This window comes from Alternaria atra (assembly GCF_907166805.1).
Source record: "Alternaria atra isolate CS162 genome assembly, contig: 28, whole genome shotgun sequence".
Taxonomy (NCBI): Eukaryota; Fungi; Ascomycota; class Dothideomycetes; order Pleosporales; family Pleosporaceae; genus Alternaria; species Alternaria atra.
In genome coordinates this window covers 2516693-2537467 of record NW_025091326.1, presented here as the reverse complement: position 1 = coordinate 2537467, position 20775 = coordinate 2516693, and the positions used below count along the sequence as shown (strand labels likewise).

Genomic DNA, 20775 nt, shown 5'->3' with positions numbered 1-20775 from the left:
AGTTCCGTCAATGAAGGGATATTAAGGTATTACAACGTATAATGTGAATGTAGATAAGACAAGTACGGGTATATTGAAAGGTGAAGACGAGATGTATGGGCTGCTGTTCGCATCAGGAAGCAAATGACATGCCTTCTTATAATCTGACCCAGCATAGTGCCATGGTGACCGTCATACAATTAACCACCGCTTTTCAAGAGTTTGAACATGCGATATACTGATCTGTCATGTTTTCACTTGCTTTTCAAAAATACATCAAACGTCATGCCGGACTGCATGTAGCACGCGGACCGGCGGCCAAAGGTATCGTGCGACGTGTTCTATGAGCCCTTCCATGTCGATTCGAGCCCAGTAGCCGCTGTCCCGGTGTACCTCGCAAGGTCTGTGACGAAAACGTGCCGAGGTAGACGGGTGATGCGCAACATGGGTGGTATGGACGGTCGAGGCGGTAAGCTCCGTATGGCGAAGCTGGCGTGAGATGCTTGGCGGTGTTTCCTGTTCCTACAGTTTAATGCTCCGTGGTCAGTGTGAGCTGACGTCAATGCAACTTCAGGCTGTGCTCAGGGCGTCTGACTTCGAGATCAGACAATGCGAAAAGCCAATCGCATCCGACATAGATATCTCCAAGCTCTTTTCACAGTTCGCAGCATCATACAATGTCATCAGTAATCTGATATTCGGCTAAAGTCACGTCTCATGACTCTGAGTTCTGTCGCACCGTGTCAACATCCTGTGGTTGTTTCAGCAACCCGTTACATCTCTCCAGATCTCAAATCGTCATGTGTTCCAGAGTCAAGGCCGAGCTGTGTTCCAAACTTACGGTCGCATGACTTCCCGGGGATATGGGCCATCTTGTGCGCATGTGTCGTGAACATGGCTCGGTCAGAAAGGCTTGGTGAGCTTGTTCAGGCGACAAGGCTGCGGATGAAAGCTGGAAACAACGTGCCGATCTTGCCAGCCACTGAATGCGCTATGGAGGTGTGAGTTTGCATAACGGTCTCGGATCGCAAAAGCCTGATAGCTGCCCACACGCGGACGGACGACCCACGTGTTGACATGCGTGCCGTTACTATGGGGAAACGCTCCTCCAGGTGATGCATGCATCGCGCATCTGCGTCGGAATGAATCGAAAGGGCTATGCTGCAAAAAGGCTGGAAAAGCGAGGAGAAAAGGGCGGCGTTGACCACTTTGGTGTTCGGCGCTGATGACATGAAAGGAACACCACCCCGCCTTCGCCTTAAGAGGAAGGTCCTAGCGCTTGTGCAACATTTCAGTCCATGGTATTCCCATTGTATAATTAGCCCAGAGTTGCGTAAGAGATCATTCAACAAACCCTTCGGTAGATAGCTCCAGAGTCCGAATGTTGTAAGTGGACGCGCATCATGCCTCTCCAAGTCCACCGTATAACCTCCCCCACCGACTTTGAAAACTTCGTCGGCATACAGATTGCTGCCTTCGCCAATGGCGGTGGTATCACATCCCTGCTCACACCCAACCCCATCACAGACGAGTACATTCAAGAGTTCACTGGCAAGCACATCAAGTCGTGGCGCGAAGAGCCAGATGTTGTTTACCTAAAAGTCATTGACACCGATCTCAATGGAAAGATGATTGCAGGCGCCAAGTGGCGCATCAACGAACAGGAGCGAAGTGAAGAAGAAGCGAAGAAGATGTACCCAGTACCCGATGAAAAAGACAAGGGAAGACAGGGCTTGTTAGACTTCATGGCTTTTCTTAGTCGAGTGAGAAAAGAGTACATGGGAACGAAGCCTTTTTACTGCTAGTATCCAACCTAACACACCAAAACGCTTTGCTGACAAACATAGTCCTGCACATCCTCGTAACGCACCCAGATCATCACCGTAGAGGCGCAGGGGCTATGCTACTTGAGTGGGGTACCAAACAAGCGGACCGCGCAAGACTGCCTGCCTTCTTGGAGTCGTCACCAATGGGTAAACCTTTGTATGAGAGAATGGGATTTCGAGTCAAGGAGGGTAAGTCGTGGATTTATGAGATACTTTGTGGCATTCACTGACGTTGTGTCTTCACTGTCCTAGTGGTAACGTGGGATTTGGCAAAATACGGGTTAGAGGGTACAGATTTCAGCACAGTGATGCTTCGGGACCCCATTCTGTAGATGGTGCTGGGTGCTGTATAGAAGTGGCACCGAACCAAGGAAGGTTTGCTTAGGCTTCTGACTGTACTGGGGGGTGGTATGTTTCTTGAAGACGTATGCCTTAGTTCGGTGTCTCGAAGCCTCTCACATGAATCGAATGTGTTACTTATACCACCTATCTTTTCCCAAACCTGACTTGCACATCTACGCCTTTCTTGCTCAAGTCCTCTACTTTCCTTACAAAATCCATATGCTCTCCACCATGCCCTAACCTTGACATGCTCCCCATTCCCTCCAACCTCATCTCGTTCAACTCGTCCATCATGTTTAGCGCCGCAAGGAAGTGCTCCACCCTGTCTCGACCCCCTTTGCTTTCTACAATACTCGTGGCCGGCTGCACAAGGACGAGTGCCTTTATCTCGGAGATAGCTGTTCCCGCACAAGAGAAGAAGAGAAGCGCGGTTTGTAGGCCAAGAATCCTTAGAGGAAAAGTGGCGCAGATGTAGGAAAGACATTCGGCCCGAATTTGGCGACAGACGCGAAAGAGAGGAAGATGCAGCACCGATGCAGCAAGATGTTCCGGCTTGGTACAATTTGCGATCACAATCGACGACAACTCTGGATAGATGGCCATAGTGTATATCTTATTGCGTATCTCGCCTGGTAGTTCCAGAAACGCGCCATCTATCTTCTGAGGCTGCATCAGGTCAGCTATCTGTTGCAACGAAGCGTCAGATGTTTGTTACAGGCGATGCTGGCATATTGCCGCTGAGTTGTTTGTGGCGTAACCATTTCATCATCATCGTTTTCATTGTATAGTTGACTTTGGTGGTAGGACTGCGAAAATAGATCGATGCAGCTCTTCCACGATGGGAGCCTTGAGTTGGCGCCTTGCCTCATCAGGATAGCTCGCCTCGATGATTGTCCGGTGCCCAGCGCAGTCTTCTCATTAAATCTTTGATGTCGCGCGATTCTCAATATGCCGACATCACATTGCATGATGAAGAGCACCGTAGAGTGCGGCGGCGGAAAGCATGGGACCAGAATTGTCAAAACGCTGGACTGTTTAAAAATGCATCTGTTTGTTCGTCCCATTATCTCTCATTCACATCTATCAACTCAACTAACGCACTACACTAAAGCCCCCTTTCTCCAGCTATAGCCACTCCACTCGCATGGAGGTTGCGCAAGTAGTCGGACTGACAGACGCAATCTCTGTAGGTGGATAGAACGGACGTTGGAGCCGCCAGTGAAATACAGTTGGCTCCAGAAATTTGAAGCATCTTGCATGACCCTGCACATGCTGGTAATACATCATAATCAAGGACATTTATGTCCTTACTCTCGCCCGGTCCCCTCGCGGGTTGACGCATGGTGAATTGTTGGTTGATAGGTGACAAGGTGTAAGCTTCCTAGAAAGATGATTCACAAGCAGCGCATGTTCGAAAGAAATCAGGTCCAAGCTCTAAACAAGCTTCACTTGCTACTGTTTTCACAAAGTCTTGCGAGCTACTCACTGTTTTCTCCGTCCCGCTGACGCGCTTCCTATCTTTATCTCAATAAGTTCCCAATTCCCGCTTCGTGTGTTGTACACATCTCTATCAACCTCAATTCTGGAGACAAGGCAATCGCCAACTGAAGCAAGTGCCCAAGAAAGAATCGTTGAGTGGTCGGAATTAGCTTCTAAGGCACGTGAAACCATTAGTAGATGCGAGAGGTTTTGGAACAGGTCCCATTCCGATACATGACAAAGATCCAAGCCTGCCAGGCTGGTATGTATCTCCTCCAGTGTGACGACATGCTAAGGCGACAACCAAACTTCGGCATCGTGGATTTCTTCAATGTCAGGCCCGCAACGGCTTCAGTAGACAGAATCACGGTATTGTCAGGCCAGTAGGCAAGAGAAACGTAACGACAGAGGTGGTGGAAGGAAGGCTCGGGAGACGGATACTGGCCGATGATGAATGCGCTGCGAAGCCTTCAATAATGACGTTGATAGTGGCACTCGCGGTAACGGTAATGATGCATATGGCGCAAGCCCACTTGGAAATTGTAGAAAGCTGGAACCAGTGTTCGAAGCTTAGTGGTAAGAAACAACCAAAGTAGAGGTCGTTTTTAAAACTAAGCAGAAACTAACATACATAGAGGGAGGAGCGCTGGTCTGTACAAGACTGTGTCGAGATCATGTCTGAGCGTGTTCTGTTTGGCAAGAGTGATGGTTGACAAGCATTTGCGGAGTTCTCGGGGAAGCCAAGGCGGCGCCAAGGCGGCGCCAGACTTTGGGAAACAGCGACTTTCACGCACCAACAATCAGCACGGCCACAATGCTCGCACGCACGTATGCACCCTCTCGAGCACTTCTGAGGGCCCTTTCCCGGCCTCATCCCATAACATGTCCTTTATCCCGCCCTTTGCCAGTGTGCCTTCAACGCGGAAAGCGCACCAAAGCCGCCGAGCCCGACGAGTCGAAGCACGATGCGACGACTGAATCTAAGCCTTCGCTACTCGGCCGACTCAAAGGTTCAAGATCCATTTTTGAGAATGACGCGAAAATGGACAGAGCCATGCGTCCGCTGTCCGATGCCGAACTCGAACGCGACGATCTGCCCGTCATCAACTGGTATGAGCAGGATTTGGACAAAGGCACGCCACAGCGTCTCATTGAGCGTATAGCCACGCCGGAAGATCGCAAGAAAGACAAAGACATGTATATGATGATCGAGGAGTCGCAGAAGAACCCCGATTACGACGATGCGATGCTGAACCGGCGGCTTATCGACAGCTTACTATCCAACCCAAACTTCGCCGAATTAACACACGAACTCAAGGATATTAAGGAGGGCATCAAGTCGAGGGAAGAGCTTCAGCAATTGCAAGAGCAGGACGCCATCGAGGCAGAGGCAGAAAGCAAAAAATTCGACGCCAGCCTACGCATGGCAACCCTCCAAATACTACAAGATATCGTCAGGGACCCGGATATTGGACACGCAAAGGCCGACCTCCAAGAGTGCATCGACAAGATGCAAGAGGTGGACGACATGGACAACCCGGATTTCCAGGCCATGCTTAAGAAGGCAATGGATAAACTCGAGGGCAATGAAGCTATGCAGAAGAAGGCTGCCACTATGAGCGGAGGTCTCGATGGCCCGGAATTGGACACCGAATGGGAAGAGTATCAGAGAGACACCGAGGACGCCATTGCTGAAGCCGAAGCCCCAGATGATGATCTTGCCATGGTAACACACGAGGACATGCAGGACGTGGACAAGCTCTTACACCAGATGCGGGACGTCATGAAGTCGCTAGGTGGCGGCAGCGGCCTTGAAGCTGAACTTGATGCAGCGCTCAATGAAGACTCTACGCCAGGTCAAGATCAAGAAGGTGTATTCGAACGCGAGATGGACCCTCAAGAATTAGCGGAGGAGTTGAAGAAGCTCGCTGAATCCAAGGCATCGCAACCTCAAGAGCTTGTGGAGGACGAAGAAGATGTTCCCGCTGAGCTACAAGCCAAGGTCGACGAGATTATGAAAGATCCCAAGCTGATGGAGAAGCTTATGTACATTCAAAAACTCATCTCAGAGAACAAGCAACAGCAAGGTGATCTAACCACCATTGCGCACGATACTGCACCCGATCCCTACCAACTCGAAGACAGCCGCACCGCGACGCTCAAAGAGCGTATGGCCGCCGCGCTCCAGGATCCAGAACACTCCGCCGCCCTTCAACAACTTCGCGTCCACCTGCCCCCACCGTTTAACATTTCGCCTGCCCTGAAATCTTTCAACAAAGCCATTGAGCTCGCATATATCGGCGCAAATGACGACATCCGCCGGATCCTCTGGCGATCGTACCAGAAAGCGCGATCTTTGCCTACATTTCTCCAGAGTATCAGTGACGAGGCCTGGGACATACTGTACTATTCTCAGGCGGTGACATGGGGTAGCAATCAGAACCGTGAGAACCACCTCAGGATGTTACTGGCGGACCTCAAGAGCTTAGGACGAGACGGGCCACCTACGCATCCTAGTTCACTTGTTGGTGGAGGTGTTGAGCAGCTAGACTCATGAAGTGCTCGAGATTTCATAATGAGGCATTGATGTATGATATGACGACGTGTGTATGATACCCCACCTTTACATAGAACTGTAAACATCGCAAGAGCTACTCTTCATTCAGTTTGGTGTGATGGTCCGTGTATAGTGGTCAAGACCTAGTCTACTACGCCTCTGACATCGGTGGCATGCTTAATTCTACCATAAGCCAATGTCTAACTATCGTTATCCACAACGGGACGATATCTGCTGCCACTTAACATTACGGCTTCCGATTCGTTCCAATGGCGTGGACGCTATCAGCGGTTCTGTCAACTATGAAACCAGGATTTAGATTCGAGTAGACCTGCATCGACGCACTCTTCGCATGTTGGAAGCACTAGAATGAACCAAAAAGCGCAGCTGTCTGTCCTCCCGTTCATCTACAGTTGCCGCGAGAGGTCGTATCAAACCGAATAGGTGCAGAACTACCTCCCCACAACTCTTGCCGAGGGTATCAGCCTCTACGACAATATGCCAATCTTTCAATCTCCTTTACTTGCACTCGTGTCCGCCTCCGGTCTCTTATACCAGCTTTCGTGCGAATAATCTTTCTTCGGTCCCTCAACCTCATATCTGATCATGAATTGATCAATCTTCGCACCGCGAAACTTGAACTCGCAATGATTCCTGTACGTATCTGGGTCACACCAATGATAACCTTTGGCCCTCCATCCAGACTTGTCATCGTCTGGCGCGTAGAAACCCCATGTGTTGAACAGTGCTCCTACACTTTTGTTGTCGTCTTCGACAAACCATGCTGTGATCTCGTCACGTGCCTCGTTGTACCGATAAACATAGCGTCGAGTCGCGGGGAAAGACAGACCAGTGTCCATGGTGAATATGCCTTGTTCGACATACAAATATTCGGATAAGTAGGTCGTAGGATCGGTAGATTGGCGCGGGTGGAAGTGCGCTGTACCCACGAACAAGCCACCAGGTGTGTCGGTACGTGAGTCAATCTTGCGCGTCATGTTCCATACACCCTGCATGCCTATAAACACTGCCGCGGCGATGAATCGAGCATCCTCTTGGGATGCCTGGAGTATTTTGGCAACGTCTTCGACTACTTCCTTTGCTTGTGAACTGGTAGCTGCATGTTGATAGCGCGATGGAAAAGCGGGTCCCATTTGGCCGCCAAATAGCGAATCATCGCGCGAGACGCCAGTCTCTCGTGCGAACTCTTCCATTAGACCAACGTAATCTGCCATCCAAAACTGAGGTACTTGTAAAGACCTCTGGTTCATCGCTTCTTGCATACGTTTCGTATCATCGTATTTGTACAAATCGGGCACTCGAGACTGCGACTGCTCAGCCTCCGGCTTGGCCCAACTTTGAGCAAGCAATCGAGCCTGCATTTCCATCACGCCCCAATAAGGACCTTCGTAGAAACCTACGAAACCAATTGTGGGGACTCGGCGCGAGAGAACCGACCCACGAGAGAGGAGGTATGGTATACGCAAATTTGGGGTGGTGTTGTCTTCAGCAAGAAGGGCTCTGACGCGAGAATCAAGCCAATCGAGGTCGGCTTTGTAGCCGGTAGCTTCGATGATACCCACTACATTATGGACTTTGCTCTGGCTCTGTAAGCTGTTAGTATCTTCATTACCACCCATACAAGGATCAGCGTAATTACTATGGCTTCCTTTCCTGGTCCATGATACCAGGGCTCGTACTGCTGTAGACTAACGTCTAGGAAGCTACGGTCATCTGCCTGCGCGACGTCTTTGACCCATCCCCGCACTGGTACGATAATGCCACTTCTCACAAATTCCATGTAAGTGTCTGTAATCCCGGTATATCCGGGGTGTTGTGTCTGGCTCGCAGTGTAAGCAAGCTCGGGATACCCCTCGCCGCTCTGGCCGCATCCTATACTCGCTCTTAGGAATTCGTGTCCTTTTTGTGCCTTCTCTGGTGGTACCGTAGTAATAGCTGCCGCAATCTCTCCATCACCACGACGTGAGAGGTTGTAGAGCATCAGGTCGAGTGGAAGGAACTTGGGTGCTGGCTTGAAGTTTCCGTCTTGGCTCTGAGGGTCCTGAGGAAGGTAGCGAGGAAGGCAGTAGAAGGGCCGGTTGATGATATGGAAGACCCTACTATGTGCATGCGCGGATGTCGTCTGACTAGGTGAGTGCTTTGCGTTTGAGATCTGGAAGGCTGCCTGTGCTGCGGCTTCTGAGCCGCTAATGCCGCCTCCAATTACGACGACCTTGCCAGGAGAACTTGTCAACTCAGAAAGACTTCGAAAATTGGAAGAGTGTTGGATGGTTGAGAGATTTTTGGAAGGAGTGAAATCGAAGGTACTGGCCGGTTTGTTAAAGAAGCCACTCGCGACGATCAGTCGATCGAACGTACGGGTGTCTAGCTGACCGGCGCCGTCGTCGCTAATCACTTTCCACGTATTATCTTCTTGGAGTGATGCGTTGATAACTCGCTTCCCGAGTAGCAGATTTTCCGTGATGCCAAAGATCTTTGCGTATGTTTCAAGATATCGCCCCACCTGCCACGCTCTAGGGAACATAGGCGGAGCAGCTAGTGGATGTGCAGCGGATGCCGAAAGATCTAAGCCTACCGATGTCCAAGACAAATCGGAAAATGCAACAGTATATCTGCTCAGATTGGTCCGCATCTCTGGACTGCATTTTTCACCTAATCCTCCATGCCCATCTCTCCACATGCCACCCACGCGGTCTGCTGCGTCATACACGGTGACCACCCAGCCATGTTGTTTGAAAGTCCTTGCAGCAACCAGTCCTGCAGGCCCGGCTCCTACGATACAAACGGAATGTTCCACCTTAGGGGCAATCATCGACGGCTGAGCGGTAAGATCGTGAAGTGGCGGAGCAAACAAGGGAAAAACGGGCGGATGCTAATCACTCAAGTATGAAGCGCGATAGAGGGAGCTCGGGTAGTACTGCGAGAATGATGACAAACAGATCTGTGGGCAGTGTGAGGTGGTGTTGAGAAGTCCGCTGCTAGCATGCGATGCGCTAGGAAGATGCCCCTCGGGGAACCAACCAATGGGAAGAAGGTGCAACACAGGACATTCATGGCAGATGCAGAAGCGCAATTTTCCAACGAAATCTATTCAGTAAGTACTCCAGTGTTGATCAGAGTCCCTTTCATGGTCTGAAACTGTGTCTTTCCATACTATGTAAGCGTTAGTGAATGCCTGGGCGATGTTGTAAGCGTTTCAGAAGCGGCGTACCGATATCAAATAGCGAATGTGGCCCTGCACAGCAATTAATTTGAGTATCAAAGGTGATAGGGGTGTTGACATACGAGATCGGTAACGGAGCGATGTTGTTCGAATTCCGATCTTGCAAATTGCCGCATGTCCTTCCTCGCTCCTGCGTCGGGTATGTGTGACGTGCTGCGGACAATCTCTCTCCACAACGCCAACGCGCGTTGTCGCTGGATGAACTAGATGACAGTCAGTGGTCGTTGTACTGTGTAGGTGATATCTTGGAAATACGTACGTGGTCCAGGCCCACAGGACTCTTTCCTCGTGCTCGCAGCCGGGAAGGAGGCTTGGACGCTACCGTGGCATATCTTCGTAGCATTCCCTCAGTGTGGTGTAGGATACTCGAACTGCGTGGATCTAACGATGCAAATATGTAGAATAAGGTAGTGGTCGATTGACCGGATGAGGCTCTTCGCATCGATGCAGGTTGACGTATCGAGACGAATGAGCTAGGCTTTGATGATGCTAGTCATTCAAGGATGCATGTGCAACACTTGAGGATCGGCGCCACGAAGCCACATTCTGTAGGCTGACTAGTTGAGCAGCCATGCTGGAGACATGACACAACTTGGATAAGGGCCATCGATGGTGGTCACACTTGAGACGACTGCCGGCACCCCAGATCTTAGGGATCAAAATGAAGGGTATGAACTACACAGATTTCGCGTCGCGTCTTCTCCACCAGACGCGAACCCTAACCACCAAGCCTGCGCATCCGCACTGTCGTCAGCCGCGATCGACCCGATGCCCACGTTAATCCATCGCAAACGAATCAACGCCATAGAATAGCAGCTTAGAAACGGGCGCGAGCTTTACGACATGGACGTCTGCGATGGACACAGCCACTCCGAAGCCCACCAGACGCCGCACGTCGTCGCACGCGTACAGACAGTGCAGGCTCTCTTGCGAGAAGACATCCACCTAAGCGCATACGAGGCACCACATCTGCCATGCCCGGTATCGTTCCAATTCGTTCCGTCGGCTTTCGACCTCAAGAAAGGCGAGCTCGAGGCTTGCCTCAGCCTCGTCGAGAAGACTTCGGGACACGACTACAAGACATCAAGCATTGGCTGGAATCCGCGCAAGAAGAGGGAGGAAATGCTCGACGGCGAGATGATGTATCTCCTTGTGCGTCAGGGCCCTTCAGACACGGCTGGTCAGAGTAGCATGGAAGAGACTCAAGAGATGAACAACTTGCACAAGGGGATGGAATGGACAGAGGCTCGGATCGATGCAGATTCAAGCCCGTCTGTGAGGGGTGCTTCATATGCGCTGGGTCAACACCCGCCACGGCTCAATCCTCTAGATCAGCTCAATCAAGGCTACACTCCAGACAGTGGCGAGGAAGAGGCAGCCACATGGAACCAGACCAAGGCTTCAACCGCTTTAGAGAAGAAAGAGTCCTGTTCAGTCAAGCATTCGCCAGACCCTCAGACCAGTTGCGGCAACTACATTCTCGGCTTCACCTCCTTCATGTTTACCTACGACGACTCTCCGCACGAAGACCGTGAAGTTCTTTACATTTACGAGATTCATCTCCATGAGCAGCTTCGCGGACAAGGCCTCGGGTCTCATCTCATCAAATTCGTCGAGAATGTGGCGCGCGCATGTCGAATTAGAAAGACAATGCTTACAGTCTTCACTGCGAACAAGCGCGCAAAGAGCATGTATGAGAAATTAGGCTACAGTAAGGATGAGTGCAGCCCAGGCGATAGGGTTACAAGGAACAAGGTCATCAAGGCCGACTATGTCATCATGAGCAAGTCGATCGATTGAGGACAATGTTTTCCTAGGCGTCACGGTACAATACCCATGATGCTGGGGGTCCTTAGCTGAATTGTCTAATCTACTTTCATGATATGGCTCAATATTCTCCATCGCGCCATCTTCCATCAAACTGGGTCGAAAATCCGTCTTTTTGAATCTGTACTCCGTGACATGGACGTTCTCTGCATCGGTCGCATTAAAGTTTCCTGTTGCGCAAATTCTACAAACTTGGCATCTACCGCGAAATGTACCCATATACTGTGATCACATTCAAAGCGCCGGAACACCCATGACCCGAATAAGTTCAAGGGCGAAAAGAGACAGCCGTATGCGGATACTACATCTGAAGATACGACTGGACGACACTGAAAGACGAAGGTAAGAAAGATATCTTGTGAGCTGGTAGAGACATGTATGTACCCGCGGTGTGTGTGTGTGTGTGTGTGTGTGTGTGTGTGTGTGTGTGTGTGTGAAATAGAGGGTGTTGCAGACGCTACTCGCAGACTGTTTGAGTAACCACGACGAGGGGTATTGCAAACCATACAAGCATGTATCAAGAGAACAAAGAACCTAGGCTGGCTCCCGCAGGTCGATTCCAGATGCCAGTAAAGGTTATTCGAAAATGGCGAAATAGTTTCACAAAGTTCGAAGGCACTGGGGGGCTAAGTATTACAAAATAAGATTACTGGACAGTCTATACACGAAAGCCGAGTGCTGTGTGGTATCTTAGAACGCCAGATTGTGGAAACGAAACCACCATATAATCACACATTCGCCCATCTTCTACTTGTAGTTCAAGCACTTATTTCCCGTTGTAGCATGTATACACTAAGCAGGCCACATGCCACAGCATATGAAACGGCCCCACTGATTCCTCTTCGTACCCTCTGGTTTCTTTCCGCTCGTCTCTTCATCTTCTTCGCCAACAACGCGAAGGAAGACTTCGTCCAAGGTGGTGGGCGAAACAGAGTAGTACTCCAAACCTAACTCATGGCGATTGGTCTCCAGCAACTGAATGAGACCAGGGATGCCGCCCAGATCAGATGCTGAAGCAGCTGAAGATATCGTATTGACTTGATGGACCTCTGCTTCGGTGATCTTGCCATCTTGCGCATTGTCGAGATGCGCGGGCGATGCAGTAGAATCGGGAGATGCGGCCTTGAGTACTTTGAACCGTAGTTGTCCATGGCCTCCACCTCGGGAACCCCATTTGTCAAGTTGAACACCAGGAATCTTCTTCTGAACCCATTGCTTGACAGCTTCCATCTCTTCTTCTGTGGTTTCAGGTGCAGATTTGAGAACCAGCTGTACGACCCAAGCATCGCCATACTGCTCTCCTAAAGCACTGACGGTGCCTAGGGCAAGCATCTTGCGCTTCATGATACCGACGCGGGTGGCGAGTTTGTCTGCTTCTTCCATGGAGTGAGTAGTAATCAACAAGGCACGCCCAGGTGCGGCTACACCGAGTAGTGTGCGCCACATGACTCTCTTTGCAGCTGCATCCATACCAGAGGATGGCTCATCCAATAGTAGAACCGATGGGTTACCCATCAAAGCAATGCCCAAGCTGAGCTTCCTCTTATTGCCACCGGAAAGTTTGGACGCGAGACGGTCGTTGAAGCGCCCCAGACTGGTAGCTTGGAGAATTGCATCGACACTTGCCTTTGGGTTGGGGACGCCGCGAGCGCGAGCGTAGAAGTAGAGATGCTCGGTCACCGTCATGGAATCCATGGCATCAAATTGCGGACATACACCAAGATGACCTCGTGCAGCTGCGCGCTTGCTGATGATGGATATATTTTCGATCAAAACATCACCACCACCGTTGATATGCGTTGTGGGATGTATGTCGCCACGAATGAGTGAGATGGTCGAAGATTTTCCAGCGCCATTGGGACCAAGGAGGGCGAAAACCTGACCTTGCGGGATGCCAAAAGTGATGTCGTTGACAGCATGGTTAGACCCGAACGTCTTCTGCAGATGCAGTGCACGAAGGCTATCTGTGCTCTGCTCAGCGCGCGTGATCTCAGCAGCGACAGCAGGAGGAACAGTATCCACCCTCTCCTCCGAGTGCTGCTGACGGCTCTTTTCGCGGTTAAGGAACGCTGGTCGATATCCTGAGTCCCACCACACGAGGGCAATGAAAAGCAGAATGATCTGCACAACGAGGTACAAGATGGGCCCTCCGTACACAGTCAAAGCACCGGGATAGCTTGGAATCTGGTTTCCATCACACAATATGCTAAAGGAGTTTAGAGATAGCAGCTGTGTCCTAAGCAAGCTTGCTGATGGCGAGATCAGCGAGACAGTCCAGTGGAAGTATTCGATGTAAGAATCGATGGCGTATGCAGGCGCATAAGTCAAAATGCACATGTAACCGATAAAATAAATAAGGTAGAGCGACACCATACCTCCGGCGGCGAAGGCGAAGGCTGCGAGTTGCGATGTGACGACAATAGAGATCAGATACGCGAAGAGGGTTGCACAAAGGCCATAGAGGAAGAACACCACGAAGAGGTAGCCTGGTGCATACCATGCATCGGAAGCCTAGCACAACGTTAGCCCAAACGTTTATATGATAAGTGAGTCCGAACTTACGGCTGCAAAGATCCCCGTAGTGACAGCAGAGATCACAAGTACGAACAAGAAGTCGAACGCAGTGTACGCCAGCCATAGTGGCACAGCCCGGATACCGTTACTGTAGTGCAGCGCTCGCACGTTCCTCAGTCGCTCTTGGGTGGGATACAGAGCGAACAACGCAGGGTAGACGCACATGGCCAGACCAAAATACAGAGTCAGCTGTAGAGTGTCGCCCATATTAGGAGCGAAGGGCACAGCGAATTGCTGATACTGCGTGGAGATGGTACTATTCGTTAGGATGTTGTCGAGAGTATTCAATGTGATGAGGCCACCGATGACACCACCGTTCGCAAGGTAAGCCATGACAGGCGGACCGTTCTCTTTCAAAAAGAAGCCACCCGGTGTAATGTTGCGAAATTGTGTGTTGACGAAATCATTGAACTGATCGAGTGTATCCACGAGGTAGAAGCTGTCCTCGGGAATGCCTGTCCGTTGGATGATTGTATCAATAGCAGGACCAACAGTACTCCTCGGACCAATAGGGATGAGTGGGATATCGTCCACGTTGGAAAGTGAGAAGATCGTCGGGTCGTTGGCGCTGGCTCCAGGATCGCAGCCCACAGCTTCGTAATCCTTCAAGAAGAGCGTAACCAAACCAGCGGCGACGATTGGAAGAAGCAGGGCAAAGACGTATGGCCAGAAGTTGCGTTTTACGATGGTCACTCGCTTTTGTACGAGGATAAGCATCTGCTTGAACAGACCAGTACCACGACCTTTACCCATCTCTAGTCTCTTGTCGGCATCAGAGTTATGGTCTGAAGGTACGTCTAGCTCCTTGTCCGACGCTGTCATGCCAGTCTGTTCACCGTGATCAGCGTCCATGAGATTATATTCCTTTACCTCCTCAGCATTGGCAAGGAATACGTCTTCTAGTGTTGGGCCAACAATGTCGTAGTCCTTGACCCCGTGATCTCTCAGTATGTCGACGAATTTGGTGGCGGGCAGCGCGTCCTCGAACTGATACTGAATCATACCCTCGGAGGGCGCAGGCTTTTTCACAGCATTTACCGGGGGTTTGACTGGAGCGTCCTTGGGATACGTGACGTGGTATCCGGCGCCGACTTCATGCTTAAGCTGGACCGAAGTACCCTTAGTCTTGAGTACGCCGCGAGAGAGAATGGCAACGTAGTCAGCGAGAACATCTGCCTCATCGAGGAAATGCGTAGTAAGCAGGAAGGTGCGATCACCACGCTCGGCAAGTAGAATCTCCCAGATCTTCCTTCGCGAGAGTGGGTCCAAGCCAGATGACACTTCATCAACACAGCAGACTTTTGAACCTCCAGTAAACATCATGGCAAGCTGAAGTTTGCGCTTTTGACCGCCAGAAAGTGTGCATGATTGCGCCTTGATCTTATGTCCCAAATCGCAAGCGCGGATAAGATTCTCGATGGTGTCCTTGGTATCGTAGGTTCCGGTCGACTTGAGCTGATTGAAGATGCGAACATGCTCATAGACGTTCAGTTCATCCCACATGACGTTCTTCTGCGGACACAGTCCAAGACCTCCGGTGCCATCAATCTCAATCGCTCCACTAGTGATCGAATTGAGCCCAGCGATGGCATCTAGGGTGGTGGACTTTCCGCTACCGTTGGCGCCCAGTAGAACCATGATTTGACCTTTGCGCGCTTTCATGCTGAAATCATCCACGGCGATGACTGTTTCCGGTGGCTTTACGCCAAACTTGGTAAGAACATTTCTGCGGAACCAGCTCGGGGTCCAATGCTTCGAGAAGTTTGTCAAGATAATGTTGTGATCCGGCGAAGAAGTCGTAGTCTTCCTGTCCGCTGACACCGTACCATACAACCAGCGCTCGACGAGAGCCCCTAGAACAGGGTATACGATAGTTTGAATAATAGCGAACACCCAAAAGACGATGCCGGGAGTGGTCCAAATGTGATCCTGGTAGTCGGGCGCAGCTCCGACGAGGTTCATGCCAATAAGCTGTCTCTCAAAACGGGCGACGCAGATGATGAAAAAAACGTAGTTGATAGATGGAAAGAGCAAGCTCAGAACATATACAGCACCTGTGCTGAAGGGTCCAGCGACTTGCGCGATGATGGCCAACAGGATGGGAACGATGACAATAGTGATACCAGATAGTTGGGCTTTGCGGAAGAAGGCGGCCCCGAAGATGGAAAAGCTAGTCAAGGACAGGCCAGCAAGAATGTGGAAGATGACCAGTATGGCAGCATTGGACGTTTGGAAAGCCAATGCCCAGACGATAGCTCCCATGATGACCCAGCCTGGAAAGTAAATAATGTCAAACGCAATGTGCATGGACAGGAGACGGGCAAACTGCGTGTGCCATGGCTTCTTGGCTGGAGACATTGCTTCTACTAGCTGCGATATGCCACGTTCTCTTTCCTCTGCCATTTGCCCCGTAAGTTGGTAGGTCACGCCACATACACCAATGTATAGAGCCACACCCATGATGTTGATGAGTGCACCCATGTACAAAGTCCTGATCCGATCATCGTATTCCTCTTGCGTACGCTCCGTGTATGGGTACTCATCGATGTCGGGAACGGTAGCAGAGCCGTCAACGGAAGCGATGGCTTGGTCGATGGCCCGTTGGAAAGGCAGGATGTAGATCTGGACATCGTTGTCATCCTGATTCACGTAGATCTCCTCTCCCAGTGCTCCGTCCGATCTGATGGTGTAGTTCCAGCTCTGTCCTTGACCTTGGCTCGGACTGGAATGGAAGGACACTGCACCAAAACATGTGCTGGCACCACGCAACGAGCTCTCACATGTGGAAAGCAGCTCCACGTCCCGTTCAATCGTGATAGCCTGCAGGCCTGCATCACGGACCTGAGTCGATAGTTGTCCAATGACCTGTTCGATGTCGCTACCAGTGTATCCGTTGTTGACAAAGACGACTTTGTCGCGGCCGCCTTCGGCAACACTGAGCGCGTTGGGGAATGAACGAATGAGGGATGGGGCGCCGATGCCATAATCGGAGGGGGGGACGAAGAAGTTTTTGGCGTAGGTAATGAAGAACATCTGCAGAAGCCCTGGTCAGCCATCGCTTCCCTGTCAAGGTCTAGTTAAACGTACAAATATTATGGGAGCCCAGAAAGCGCGAACGCTCGTGAAGAACCAGTGGCGTACAAAGACAACGAGCAGCGTCTTCTTTGTGAGAATCCATGTCTGGCTCACAATTGCGCCTGCCATGGTCGCGTTTGTTGCCCGTGGTGGGCGCGCTGAGGGTTGAAGTGCAGGATCGAGTCGTTCACTCGTAGCGTAGATCGTGTTTCCTAATCGCAATTATTCCGAAGACAAAAGCATCTCTCCTCGTACTCGAGACGCAAAAGGCTAGCAACAAAGGACAAAGGAACGGTGCAGACAGGTAGAAAGAGGGTATTCATTAGTAGCGAACCATGGATGGCAAATACCTGGCTAGTATCTCCCACGCCGTACCCAGCGTATACGGAACGACGCCGAGCAGACGACGTCTTGTCGGACGTCTGCGACTACCACATCCCCTGTCCATCCCATCGCGCCATGGTCCACATCGGGCGCTGGTGAGGCGCATGGCAGATTGATGTTGTGCCGGTGGGGCGTAAGAGAACGATTGGCACATGATGCCGTCCAAAAGCCCTAGACTCCTGCCCAACGGCCCGGCTTACCACACTCTGCTCCAGGTAGCTGGGGATCGCCTGTCGTTGAAAGCCGTCAGAACTCACCTTTATTTTGACGTCCAATATGGTACTTTCCTCGATTCCGTGTCGACATAGACCTTGGCCTGACTCCTTAGGCGCTGGCCGCTTCGACAAGCCTAGGCGAAGATGCCTCGGCGACGAATGCATCCGCCCAGACAACGCCCAGTCGCCGAGCATTAATCATGATCGAACGCGTCTTCGGTGCCCTTGAGATCGCGATGCCGAAGAAAATAACAAGCCTCGCGTGCAGACCCTTGCATCGCTGCGCCTCGTAGGCTTGATTTCCGTCGCGTCATCGATTCTATGCGAAGCGTTAGGGCGATCATGGAATGAGCTGGGATCACGGGCCGACATGAGCTTCTTCTAACAGCTTGGTCAAGAACTACAAGAGACCGCCAAAGACGTCCGCAGGCGTCGCAAGGAATTATGACATGAAAGCATCCGGGCTAATATTTACTCTTGGCGCAGAGTATGCGCAGGTCACCCTGCTCAGTGACCAGCAACTGTATAACCTACCATGACACATATTGCTATCCTACCCAATGTATTCGATATGCCAGAGTCATGACCTTCGGTGCGAACAGCAGAAGAGTTCTGAAGGTGGGGGGTTGTACATCAAAGTTCTGGCTTACACGCATCATCCCAGTCAACACTTGCACGTCTTCTACACCACGGTAACGGATCAACTAATTTATCACCCAGCATACGGCAAGTGACTGATTGTAAGACACAACATGCTCCTAGGCATGGTTAATAGCGAACTGGACAGCCTGCGACTACACCGCCTGACTATCGCTCATATATACCATTCGAAATAGCCTTCAGGTTGATCACTCCACAGCCATCTTCACATCCTTCGTACCTCTACCTCCGTCGTTCGCGACAACATGTCCTCCAAGTTGGATCCGTCGCGGCACATCCCCAACGTCCTCGGCGCGGCGCTGCTCCGGAAGCACGCACTTTCTGACTGCGCAGTCGGTCTGCATACAACATCAGCACGATTCTGCTAGAGAGATAACTTGTGGTGACGCTTATAAGCAGGGAAGCATACGTATGCGACCTGCGCATTGCGACAAGAGTCTTCAGGTCTGTCCTGGGTGTTGCACAGACAGACATTGAGGTTGTTACGGACGGAGTCGCAGGTAGTATGACAGGTATCCTCTACTAAGGCACACTGTCTTGCTGCTGGAACAGCGGCTGTCGTGCTGGGCGCGAAGAGTGCGGGTATTAGTATGAGCTGCATGTGTGCTGACTGTTGTCATATGATATGTAGTGTCCTGTGTGAGCTTTGGCTACGAATCTTAGGAAGATGAGAAGGTAGTGGAAGTATTCTGAAGAAAGGTCTCCCGTCGGACCGGAATATATGAGACCTTGAAGCATTCATGGTTGATACGTCGCTATCTCGATCTTTCTTTTGTCCCTACTTGCTAAATATTCGTTTCTTACTTTTGTACGTCACAATTTAACTCTTGAAGTCAGGGTCAGATGCTACGTGTCTTCCTCGCACTTCAATTCCATGCGTAGACCCAAGAGTCTTCCAAATGCATTTATGTTAATTGTTTTCTCACATAGGAGACATACCACGCGACAGTTAGAGTGCGTTCGAATCATTAAACGGCTTTTCTTGGAGCTTTCGTGGTCAATTCCCTAGAGCTACCAAGGCATCACAGTCCAAGCTTATGCACTTCAGAAAGCGATAGTTCGAATGAATCAGCTAGTAGGAATTTAACAAGAGTCATTACAAAGTCATAGCCTCCTATCCATCGCCGTGTATCCTCGTATGCACGCCGTCTCCACGCCCTCTTCGGCTAGCGCCATCCAAACTTCCATGAGCTCATCTTCTACCCCTTCCTGATACTAAACTCCTTCCACCTTGCCTCCGGCCGGGTCGACGTAATCAGCGGGGTTGCCGGCTGGGTCGCCCGCGGTATCAGAGTCGAGGTCGACAGCCTTGATAACAACGTTCTCGGAGTGTATCAGCTTCGCGCCACGGCAGCAGTTGTTCTGGTATTTGTGTTAGTTAACAAGATAGCAGGTCCAAGAAGAACGATCCCACATATGCGTTGTTTAACTCGCGCCACCAGTATGTGCCACCCTGACAAGAGGGTCTATAATTACAGTCCCGGAGATCATCCGCGGCGCCCTGACATTTGGGTATACACGCCTTGGCGCGCTTATCTATGCCTTGAATGGAGTGGGATTCCGTGGAAGGAGCAAGCTTGATGGCAGTGGGGAGAGCTGCGGCAAGACCGAAGAAGGTAGTGATCACGTTGAAGAGCTTCATCGTTGCAGCTGTATCGTGTTGATAGTCTTATGTGCAAAACTGTTATTGGAGGTCGTATATGTTGGGAGTGTGCTGGAGTCAAGGTCAGTAGAGGACTTGGTATTTAAATGCTTTGCTTTCCGGCACCAAACAGCGGGCGGGGTGATCACAGCCACAGCATTCAAGAGCATAGATGGGTCGTTGGTATGTGCTAAATTATTGCGAGGTAGGCGAAGACCAGATTCTATATTCTGGAATAGTAGGGACAGCAAAGCGCAGTGTATGTACCTGATCTAGTCGCTTGATCCCGATTCACTGCAATGAATATATTGATGACGTGCAATATTTTCTCAACCTAGATATCATGGCATATATTGTGGAGATTTGATACAGCTTATTAGGAGCTATCAAAAAGGTAAGAAGCGTTGCGTTATGTGAAGAAGGTCGAGCGCGGAGGTGTGATGGTTTTAACTGGACCGTGGGCGTACCTGCTACAGCTACACGCTCGGGCCCGGATCAATTGGAGACGCACTTCACGTGTCCGGACAAGGGTGGTGGTGAGTCGCAGTTGTTGATCGATGGGCGGCTTTTAGTGATCTGAATGCGCGTTTGAAGACGACAGGGAGTTGACAATCGGATGACTAGGGCAGGACTTCATCGAAATTCCAGAAGTCGAAAAGCAATGAGGTGTAAGTGCCTTGTATTACTGGACCGTCAAGGGCAGACTTATGATCTGTAGAAACGAATAGCTACTCTATATACAATGTGCAATGCTCTTGGGAAGAGGATACATGGTACAGGCTTTGAGACAAAGGGGATTGATATCGAACGTAGTACACGCCGCGTGTGCTGGCCTAAATACCTTATCTCTATCTTGCGTGAAATCATGTCTTGAGAATCAAATCATACGTTTGTCGTGTAGTCGTATATGTAAAAAAATATAGTTAAAGTACTGCCATGGTTGGTATGCGTATGAAAAATGGCTGGTATGC

General features: G+C 50.7%; 8 protein-coding genes across 8 annotated transcripts; 3 read left to right on the top strand and 5 right to left on the bottom strand.

Moving 5' to 3' along the window:
* Window positions 1–1382: 1382 nt before the first annotated feature.
* On the top strand, window positions 1383–2137 carry ALTATR162_LOCUS7852 (uncharacterized protein; the record flags this gene model as incomplete). Its single annotated transcript, XM_043315480.1, has 3 exons — window positions 1383–1779; window positions 1827–1994; window positions 2058–2137. 3 exons carry the CDS (start codon window positions 1383–1385, stop codon window positions 2135–2137), a joined length of 645 nt encoding a protein of 214 aa, XP_043171415.1.
* Window positions 2138–2291: 154 nt separating this feature from the next.
* Window positions 2292–2877, bottom strand: ALTATR162_LOCUS7851 (uncharacterized protein; the record flags this gene model as incomplete). Its single annotated transcript, XM_043315479.1, has 2 exons — window positions 2292–2813; window positions 2863–2877. 2 exons carry the CDS (start codon window positions 2875–2877, stop codon window positions 2292–2294), a joined length of 537 nt encoding a protein of 178 aa, XP_043171414.1.
* Window positions 2878–4440: 1563 nt separating this feature from the next.
* Window positions 4441–6183, top strand: ALTATR162_LOCUS7850 (uncharacterized protein; the record flags this gene model as incomplete). Its single annotated transcript, XM_043315478.1, has 1 exon — window positions 4441–6183. One exon carries the CDS (start codon window positions 4441–4443, stop codon window positions 6181–6183), a length of 1743 nt encoding a protein of 580 aa, XP_043171413.1.
* A 509-nt stretch (window positions 6184–6692) lies between these two features.
* Window positions 6693–8728, bottom strand: ALTATR162_LOCUS7849 (uncharacterized protein; the record flags this gene model as incomplete). The annotated part of the gene is made up of 2 exons (XM_043315477.1): window positions 6693–7790; window positions 7844–8728. The coding sequence occupies 2 exons, from the start codon at window positions 8726–8728 to the stop codon at window positions 6693–6695; spliced, it is 1983 nt and encodes a 660-aa protein (XP_043171412.1).
* Window positions 8729–9291: 563 nt separating this feature from the next.
* Window positions 9292–9770, bottom strand: ALTATR162_LOCUS7848 (uncharacterized protein; the record flags this gene model as incomplete). The annotated part of the gene is made up of 4 exons (XM_043315476.1): window positions 9292–9357; window positions 9416–9439; window positions 9490–9630; window positions 9687–9770. The coding sequence occupies 4 exons, from the start codon at window positions 9768–9770 to the stop codon at window positions 9292–9294; spliced, it is 315 nt and encodes a 104-aa protein (XP_043171411.1).
* A 500-nt stretch (window positions 9771–10270) lies between these two features.
* ALTATR162_LOCUS7847 (uncharacterized protein) lies at window positions 10271–11227 on the top strand (the record flags this gene model as incomplete). Its single annotated transcript, XM_043315475.1, has 1 exon — window positions 10271–11227. The coding sequence occupies one exon, from the start codon at window positions 10271–10273 to the stop codon at window positions 11225–11227; it is 957 nt and encodes a 318-aa protein (XP_043171410.1).
* An 819-nt stretch (window positions 11228–12046) lies between these two features.
* ALTATR162_LOCUS7846 (uncharacterized protein) lies at window positions 12047–17032 on the bottom strand (the record flags this gene model as incomplete). Its single annotated transcript, XM_043315474.1, has 3 exons — window positions 12047–13765; window positions 13817–16861; window positions 16916–17032. 3 exons carry the CDS (start codon window positions 17030–17032, stop codon window positions 12047–12049), a joined length of 4881 nt encoding a protein of 1626 aa, XP_043171409.1.
* A 2345-nt stretch (window positions 17033–19377) lies between these two features.
* ALTATR162_LOCUS7845 (uncharacterized protein) lies at window positions 19378–19804 on the bottom strand (the record flags this gene model as incomplete). Its single annotated transcript, XM_043315473.1, has 2 exons — window positions 19378–19524; window positions 19577–19804. The coding sequence occupies 2 exons, from the start codon at window positions 19802–19804 to the stop codon at window positions 19378–19380; spliced, it is 375 nt and encodes a 124-aa protein (XP_043171408.1).
* Between the last annotated feature and the right edge of the window lie 971 nt (window positions 19805–20775).